Here is an 8,841-nt window from a genome sequence, read left to right as displayed (position 1 = left end):
TTTGTCCATAGTCAGGATTATTTATGCTATGCGGTGCTGCTGCTGCTCCATACTTATATACAGGACTGTCTACAGAAAATTAGAATATTGTGATAAAGTTCTTTATTTTCTGTAATGCAATTAAAAAAACAAAAATAGTCATACATTCTGGGATTCATTACAAATACAACTAGAAATAATTGCAAGCCTTTTATTATTTTAATATTGCTGATTATGGCATACAGCTTAAGAAAACTCAAATATCCTATCTCTAAATATTAGAATATCATGAAAAAGTATACTAGTAGGGTGTTCAACGAATCACTTGAATCGTCTAATTAACTCGAAACACCTGCAAGGGTTTCCTGAGCCTTGAAAAACACTCAGCTTGGTTCAGTAAACTAAATCACAAGTATGGGGAAGACTGCTGATCTGACTGCTGTCCAGAGGACCGTCATTGACACCCTCCATCAGGAGGGTAAGACACAAAAAGAAATTTCTCAAAGAGCAAGCTGTTCACAGAGTGCAGTTTCAAAGCACATCCACAAAAAGTCTGTTGAAGGGGGAAATGTGGCAGGAAACGCTGAACAACCAAGAGAGATGACCGCAGCCTTAACACCATTGTGAAGAAGAGTCGCTTCCAGAATTTGGGGGAGCTTCAAAGACAGTGGACTGAAGCTGGAGTCCAGGTATCAAAAGTCACTGTTCACAGACGTGTCCGGGAAATGGGCTACAATAGCCGTATTCCCATGGTCAAGTCCACTTCTGAACTCAAGACAACGGAAGAGGCGTCTGACTTGGGCTAAGGAAAAGAAGCACTGGACAGTTGCACAGTGGTCCAAAGTCCTCTTTTCAGACGAAAGCAAGTTTTGTATTTCATTTGGAAGTCAAGGCGCCAGAGTCTGGAGAAAGGCTGGAGAGGAGCAAAATCCAAGTTGCTTGAAATCCAGTGTGAAGTTCCCACAGTCAGCGATGGTTTGGGGAGCCATGTCAGCTGCTGGTGTTGGTCCACTGTGTTTCATCAAGCCCAGAGTAAATGCAGCTGTGTACCAAGAGATTTTAGAGCACTACATGCTTCCGTCTGCTGAAAAGCTCTATGGAGATGAGGCATTCATTTTCCAGCACGATCTGGCACCTGCCCACAGTGCCAAAACCACCAGTAACTGGTGTACTGACCATGGCATTACTGTCCTCGATTGGCCTGCAAATTCCCCTGACCTGAACCCCATAGAGAATATGTGGGGTATTGTGAAGAAGAAGCTGAAAGACACCAGACCCAACAATGCTAATGAGCTAAAGGCCGCTATTGAAGCATCCTGGGCATCCATAACACCTCAGCAATGCCACAGGCTGATTGCCTCCATGCCACGCCGCATTGATGCAGTAATCCGTGCAAAAGGATTCCCAACCAAGTACTGAGTGCATTAATGGACATTTTCAAATGTTTGATTGTGTTTTGCTGTTATAAATCTTTTTTTTTTACTTGGTCTGAGGAACTATTCTAATTTTTTGAGATAGGATTTTTGAGTTTTCTTAAGCTGTATGCCATAATCAGCAATATTAAAATAATAAAAGGCTTGCAATATTTCAGTTGATTTGTAATGAATCCAGAATGTATGACATTTTTGTTTTTTTTAAATTGCATTACAGAAAATAAAGACCTTTATCACAATATTCTAATTTTCTGAGACAGTCCTGTATACACTTGATATGATCCCTGCATCCAGCCTACTTACTTTCATCGTCTGAGTCGAAGCCAAAGAGTGCGGAGCAGGTGTTGAGGGCTTGGTGTTTCTGGAGTTCCTCCACGCTGCTGAAAGAGGAGAGACATTTGTCGCAGCGCTGCCTGACCTTCTGAACCTCCTCCTCCAACTGCTCCTCCTTATTTTTCCAGTAGGTGTTCTTCTTCGTAGCGACCTCTTTGGGGGCCCTCCTCTTGCGCATGGAGAGCCGGGCTTCATCCAGGTAGGTGGAGGGCGGCGGCCGGATGAAGGGGGCTTTGACGGAAGTGGCGGAGTCTTCTGGTTTGAACGTTTTGTGCTCGGTGATGTGCGGCTCTCCTATTGCCTGCTGGACTCCCTCGGACAAAGTGGTCAAGTCCTCCAGGTCTTTGACGTTCAACGCGTCCACCTCGGAGGGCACTCTTTTCCGACGGCTTTTCTTTGGAGTGGCTCCACCAGAACCAGTGGACTTCTTTCCTTCTGTCCTCCTCGTCCCCTGCTCATGTCCGTTGATGGTGGATTTAGTGTTGCACATAGGCTCATGACTGACTGTTTTCTCTGGGCAGTTATCCGGCTGATAGCCGTCTGGGAAGTTAGTTTTACAGTGCTGACCTTCAGTTTGAATTTCTCTGGAACCCTCGACATTAGAGGCCTCCTCCTCCCTCTGCCCCTTTTTACTCTGCAGCCACAGCTCCTCTACTTTCACCCTCTGCTTCCAGGGGGCTTCAGCACTTTGCTGCATCTGTCTGCCGTGTCCCATCTCCAGCTCATCTTTCTGAGGCGCTGGGATGTAGTGTCTCCATTCGTGCTCATGGAGCCCTGTAATGCTTGAGAACAGCTTCTCGCAGTCTGAGAATGGACATTGAGGTGTGAAGGGCTTATGGGTGATGACGTGGTTCTTTAGTTCCTGCTGTGAAGGGAAGCGCTGCTCACAGCCCTGATGGTAGCAGAAGTGCAGCAGCGTGGTGTCGTGGAGCTTCATGTGGTCTTTATAGTGCTGCACAAACTGGATCTGCCTGTGGGGGGAGCACAGTCAGGATCATACGAAATATTGTTAAAAAAAAAAAAGATAAACTAAAAAAAAGAAAAAAAGATTAATGTTGAGAAAATTGTAACATTTCAAAAATAACTTGTACTTTAGCAAATAACAGTTGTGATCCTGTATTATTAATATTATAATAGTCTGGTATCCTAAAAAGTACCAAACCCCAAAATACATATTTTCTATTTTAAATGTATTGCTACTTATCAATCAAGACCGTTTTGGTGTGAGTGTTGGAGAAATCCAACACAGAGCTTCCCGTTTCCATCAAATATCAAGGAGCTCAAAGAACCAAAACTAATTATTTGAAGGACACAACAACAATGTCTCTTTGCAGAAGTTATGAGCCAGTTACTCAAGATAAATCACAGACCTTGCGGTGAGCAATTTCACGTAGAAAACATTTTCTTTCTACCAAAATCAACTTAATGAGTGACAAAGAGATGCTCATCCATGAGGAGCTGCATGCTTCCTTGTGCACATGTTGGTCGGTTGCCTTTTAGTTCTAATATTACCGTCATACCTACAACTGATATCCCCGACACTGAGCAATTCACACCAAAATAACTTTAGATTGATACGTGGCTTTACAAGTAAGAGCAAAAATAAAACAAACAGATTTGGGAGTGAACTGCTACTTTAAGTCCGGAAGGCAACATACATTTGCTCATGTGAAAAGCCATGTGTGGTTGATGTCTATATAAATACACTTAACAAGTCAGTTTTCACCATCCCTGATTTACATTGCCACTAGATGTAGCATTGGGAAATGTTAGATGTTAACCTACGAGTCTTTCTCACCTGAGGCATATGGAGCACTTTTGTTTGGCCCACACAAAGGTCTTCTCCAGCACCTTCTCTTCGCTGATATGGCATTTGATGGCGTGCTTGGTTAGTGTGCTGCTGACCCTCAGGAAGACTCTGTCACAGGTCTCTGAGGGACACAGTTGGTACGTGATGTCCACACTGAAGCCATTCTCCTCCTCTCCCACCCTCTCCCTCCCCACCACAAGGGGGTCCTTCACGATCACCAGGCCATCTTGAATGACTACCTGCTCGTCCTTGAAGTCTACCTGCCTGTATATATTAGCGTCAGGGTTTTTGCACTTCTTGTGAAGCACAGCTGTCTTTTTGATGAGGGTGCGCAGGTTCCTGATGATTCGATCTTCCCTTTTGAGGCTTGACACTTTATATTTCCCCGCGGGTTTGGGTTCAGGAGTTTCCTCATTGGAAATGGAAGTAGTGTTTGTATCCTGATGCTGATTGTCCACATGATCTGCTACACCATTAGCAGCAGGAGCGTCCTCAGTGCATTGCTTCTTCTGTTTGGACATTTCATCAATGTGGTCCATGACATGCTTTTTGGCAAAGGGGAGCTGCTTAAAGCGTTTTCCACAGAGTATACATTTGAGTTTCCTACTCTTAAGGTGCGAGAGAGCATGTCTCATGACATTCAAGCCTTTATAGTCCTTGTGGCAAATGTTGCAGTGGTACATCAAGTGGGCATATTGTTGAGAACGCATCATCTGGTCCTTCCATGACCTCTTGGATTTCACCTGGAGAAAAGAGACAACAGAATGAGTGCTATGACATTGAAAGAAAAGCCAGTAGAATGTCAGATAAAATGTGTTGTTCTCATTTATATGCAGTAAGTGTTCTTCCTGAATAGCACACACATTCCACAGAAATATAGCAAGTTGCTGCTAATGCATAATGCAACAAGAAAAATACAACTGAACGTGATTTCCCAAAAAGAAAAGGCCTGCATTATGAAATTCCTCAGAGGGCAAAACAAACTGACCTCAGTGTCCGTTTCCTCCTTGGGTTTTGGCTCCTCTTCTGTATTGCCATTAACCTCGTCCAGTGCCGAGGATTTTGGGGGTTTCTCCTCATCAGGCTTTTTGGATTTTAGAGAGTAGCTGTGTAACGCTTCTATTGGACAATATTTGAAGTATAAGGGAGGACCATCGAGCTCAGGATCGGCTTCAACAGCCGGAGCAGCAGCTTGAGGTCCAACAGGAAGACAAAGCTGGGTTTGAGATTCCTTTTGGGTGTGTTCATGGAGAATGCTTTTACAGTCCGAGTCTGGAAGTTTCTCAAGTCCATTTTCCCTCTGGAGGTCATCCATCTGCTCAAATTGATTCTCTTCCTGTTTGCTCGTTTGATCAAGTTCATTCTCCAGGTGAGGCATGCCCGGCTCTTTGTCTTCCGTGTCAGTTATCTCCTCAAAACCAGACTCTTCCTCTCTACGGGATATTTCATTATCAGGGTATGAGAGTTCCACTTTCTGTAAGGGCTTCCGCCCACGCCTTTTCCCTTTGTATATGACCTTCTCCTTAACTTTGACCGTGGTCTTTTTAACCGTCTGCAACTGGTCCAGCCTCGGGAGACCCTGCAACCATCGCTTCTTCCGACCCTTCCTTTTCAGAATTTGGCTCTTCACACACCTAGCAAGATACTCCCTCTTGGGTTTTAGAGGGACTTTTACGGAAGCTGAATTTTCCGTTTTAATGTGATTGCGTCTTAGTGAATACATCGTTTTATTGCCTAAAGAGGTGAGTTTGAGTTTGTATTTGAACTCTGGATCATCTACAATTTCGGGTTCATCGTCAGACAACGATCGGTTTCTCCTTCCAATCTTTTTTTTCCATTTTCTCCTCTTCAGAAGATTATTATTTGACGGGGCCACACACTTTTCTGTCTCTTCAGCCACAGCCTGCACCTCTGGGAGGTCTCGGCTCACAACAGCAGTCTCTGCGGCCTCAGTGCACCGACAGGGATTCAAACCTGGACTGCATGATTGGTTTATACACTTATTTATGAACAACTCTTCCCTTTTTTCCTCCTCTTCTTCCTCCTTCATCTCACTGAGAACAGCAGCCTTCATGACGTTGTCACTTATCAACTCCAAGCAATGAGTCCTGATGGTCAGGAGGTTCCAAAACTCCGGGTCGAAACACAGGCGCGCCTTGAGCATCTGGAAAAGAAAGATGCAGCATTTTTAGGCACAGATTATAATGCTATATATAAAAAATAACTATACATGCAGATCATATATCTTCCTCTGACCTGCAGGATATGGAATCGCACGCTGGTCCGGACCGGGCTGTTTTGGGGATGCGGCTCCTGGTCGGGATGATTGTAAAGCAGGCAGACAGTTCGGTAAGCTTCCAGGCTGCGCTCCTGGCAGAACACCAGCAGGGCGCACGCTCGACAGATCTCCAGGTCGTGAGGCAGCAGGAAGGCGATGGTCTTGCAGGCAAGAGAGCGGGTCACACTGTCAGCCTGCATGTCAGCCAGCCGCAGGGCCCTGGCACAAAGCTCCACACACACCTGGACGCTTTCCACTCCCAGCTATCCAAAGGCAAAAGGGTGGTTGAACAAGATGAAATGGTAGATAAGAGCATCAAATGATTAAGACTTTTTCATTTCGACTTAATTACAGAACACGGAAGATGCTAAATGTTTTCTTTTCGTTTGTCCTGAGAAACACAACATGGTAAAAAGGTGATGCTGTGATGTGAGTCTCACCTCTGTTGTGACCAGTTTGATGAAGGGGAAGATGGCTCTGACGTTAGTAGCGGAAGAAGCTAACTGCAAGCACTCAGCCAGAAAGCCATGTCTGGAGAGATGGGCCCGGAGATGCAACCTGCTCCAGATGAACACCAGGTCCCTGCAGAAGGAAGTGCATGGCGAGCACAATATATCAGTAATATTTTAATTAAGAAAACTCTTTTCCTAGCTATTCCTATTTCAGCAATCAAACAGGGGGAACTGAAACAATCAAAAATGTCTAACTGTGCACCCTGACACCAGCTCCCCTTACTACAGGATAGGGCTGCACGATGTTGAAAAAAACTGACATTGCAATATTTTTTTCCCCTGCGATATATATTGCGTTTTTTTTAAACTGGATGAAGGATTTTAGTCACGGACCTCTGGATCTTAACTGGTTGACTCATCATACCTTAAGTCATGATCTAACATGTCATGATAATGCATGTTGCTTACCCTCAAATAAGGGGGTTCATCTGTGAATGAAGAAGAGAAGAACCTTTTTGAATCCAAAATAGTTCCAGATGGCAGATGTTGCTTTTCTTTTTGGAAGTAAATCTTCATTCTGGCCGGTATTGTCCTCCTCTGCCTCGCACATCTTTTACCTGTGTTTTGATGGTCTGCAAACTAGCGGGGCGGGGCCTGCTGTGATCTGATCAAGAATGATTGTGATTGGTGGTTTGCTGTGCATGCAGAGCCTGCATGTCACTCACTCAAGTACCCCTGACATGAGAGCCGTGAACGTTTTTTCCTTTTGTAGCAAGCAGCAAAATAATTGTAACATGACGTGTTTGAGTTAATTTACCTACTTAATTACACACGTCCTAAAAAAAGAAAAAGAAAAGATTAATATAAAACATTTATAAAATCGCACGTCCCTGCGATGTGAATATCGCGCATGCGCATATCGCGGTTATCTCCATGACATGATATATCGTTCAGCCCTACTACAGGATGTATCATAAACTCTGGGGAAATGACAGCAGTGTTAATTTCGTCAACGAAAAATGTTCGTCAACAACCTTTTTTACATGACTAAGACGAGACGATGACGAGCTAAAAATAGATTCTTGATAACGAAAACTATGACGAAATGTATATTTAGTTTTCGTTGACGAGACGGGACTAAGGTTTTGGACCAAGTGTCCATCTTGTCTGTCAAAATGCATCTAACGTTTCTAACTTGCAATATCATTATTTCCGCTCTCTTTACTCCAGACGAGCGATCTCCCTGTGTCTCTGTGTGCGGGGGGCGGGGCCTAACAGACATGCTGCAGCGGACTCACAGACCTTCCACCCTACAGAGGCAGAATAATCCTCTAAGGCAGGGGTCACCAACCTTTTTTAGGATGAGGGCTACTTTAAAAAAATAAAGCAAGTCTGGGGCTACTTTTACTCCTCTTTTTTTGTTTTTTGCAGTGTATATATTTTATATTTATATATGATATGCTTACCTTTAACCTTTGTGTGCTGTTTGGGTCTGTGGGACCCGTTTTCAGTGTTTACTAAAAGAAAATGTATGCAATTTAATATTTTAACCTGCTTTATTTGGGGGTGGACCTCACATCCTCTAGGGGGGGCCTCACATCCTCCAGGGGGATCAGTTTGAAAAATCAGCTAGCTTTTTAAGTAAAATAAGTTGAAAAATCAGTTTTTAACAAAGATATGAGAGACTTGGTCCCCATCGGTTGTGCCACGGGCGCCCGTGAGTCAACGGGCGTCCCCGTTCACTCAGCGGGGGCCGTACAGATTTTTTACGGCGTTGTTTAGGTTTGTTTTTCTTTACATTAAATTTATTAGTGAGATAACGTATTTCGCTTTGGAGCGATTTAGTATCGCTTGAATAGATGAATGGATGTTGAGATATAGATAGATTGTGGGAGAAGGTGGGGTGTTCTTATAGCTGTTAGTGCAAGAACGATAAACGCTGGTCGCAACGTCAGCCTTTCTTTTCGTTACACCGTGGAGGGGAGACTAAAAGGAAGACGGCTTAGATGTGTTGTGTAGTCGGGGTAACTTGTCGGATAGTACGGTCGGATATGTTGTATATCTCGTCTCAAAATGAGACACACACAACATTGAACGTAATATATTAAATAAGGTGAACTGTGTGTCTGTGTGTCTGTGTGTCTTGTGTGTGTGTGTGTGTGTGTGTGTGTGTGTGTGTGTGTGTGTGTGTGTGGTTGTGTGCGTACCGGATTAGAGGTGACCCCCTGTCCCCCCTGTACAGGGGGCCGTGAAAAGCTTTTAGGGCAACACAGGAGGGTGAAATGTTTATAACAATAAATAATACAAATAATTGCGTGTCTGGGCAGCAGCGGTTATACGTATTTATGTTTCTTTCCTTACCGTTAATCCATTTCTATTCTTATTTGCGTCAAATTTTTACTAAACAACTAACCAACACTATTATAAGATTTCTACTAACCTCATGAACTTTTCATATGTCGAAGGGAAAGTAGACTCTACAAATCTCGACATAGAGTATTTTAAGTAAAACATTCGAGTTTCGACGTCCGTCTAACCATCGTAAAGTGAGTTGTA

At 43.8% G+C, this 8,841-nt stretch overlaps 1 protein-coding gene across 2 annotated transcripts in view; it reads right to left on the bottom strand.

Moving 5' to 3' along the window:
- Positions 1 to 1,702: 1,702 nt before the first annotated feature.
- The window catches only part of LOC104945636 (zinc finger protein 292), an 11,664-nt gene continuing 4,525 nt past the window's right edge, over positions 1,703 to 8,841 (bottom strand). For both annotated transcript variants that reach the window (XM_010771343.1, XM_010771344.1), the window contains exons 7-11: positions 6,274 to 6,415; positions 5,812 to 6,096; positions 4,544 to 5,719; positions 3,544 to 4,298; positions 1,703 to 2,716 (exon numbers count right to left, since the gene is read on the bottom strand). In XM_010771343.1, coding sequence (XP_010769645.1) covers positions 1,708 to 2,716; positions 3,544 to 4,298; positions 4,544 to 5,719; positions 5,812 to 6,096; positions 6,274 to 6,415 — 3,367 coding nt within the window. In that variant the 3' untranslated portion in view covers positions 1,703 to 1,707. The remainder of the gene's footprint in view (positions 2,717 to 3,543; positions 4,299 to 4,543; positions 5,720 to 5,811; positions 6,097 to 6,273; positions 6,416 to 8,841) is intronic.

Source organism: Notothenia coriiceps, unplaced genomic scaffold (genome assembly GCF_000735185.1).
Source record: "Notothenia coriiceps isolate Sejong01 unplaced genomic scaffold, NC01 NC01_scaffold00009871, whole genome shotgun sequence".
NCBI classification, from domain to species: domain Eukaryota; kingdom Metazoa; phylum Chordata; class Actinopteri; order Perciformes; family Nototheniidae; genus Notothenia; species Notothenia coriiceps.
This window is presented reverse-complemented; position numbering and strand designations above follow the sequence as displayed.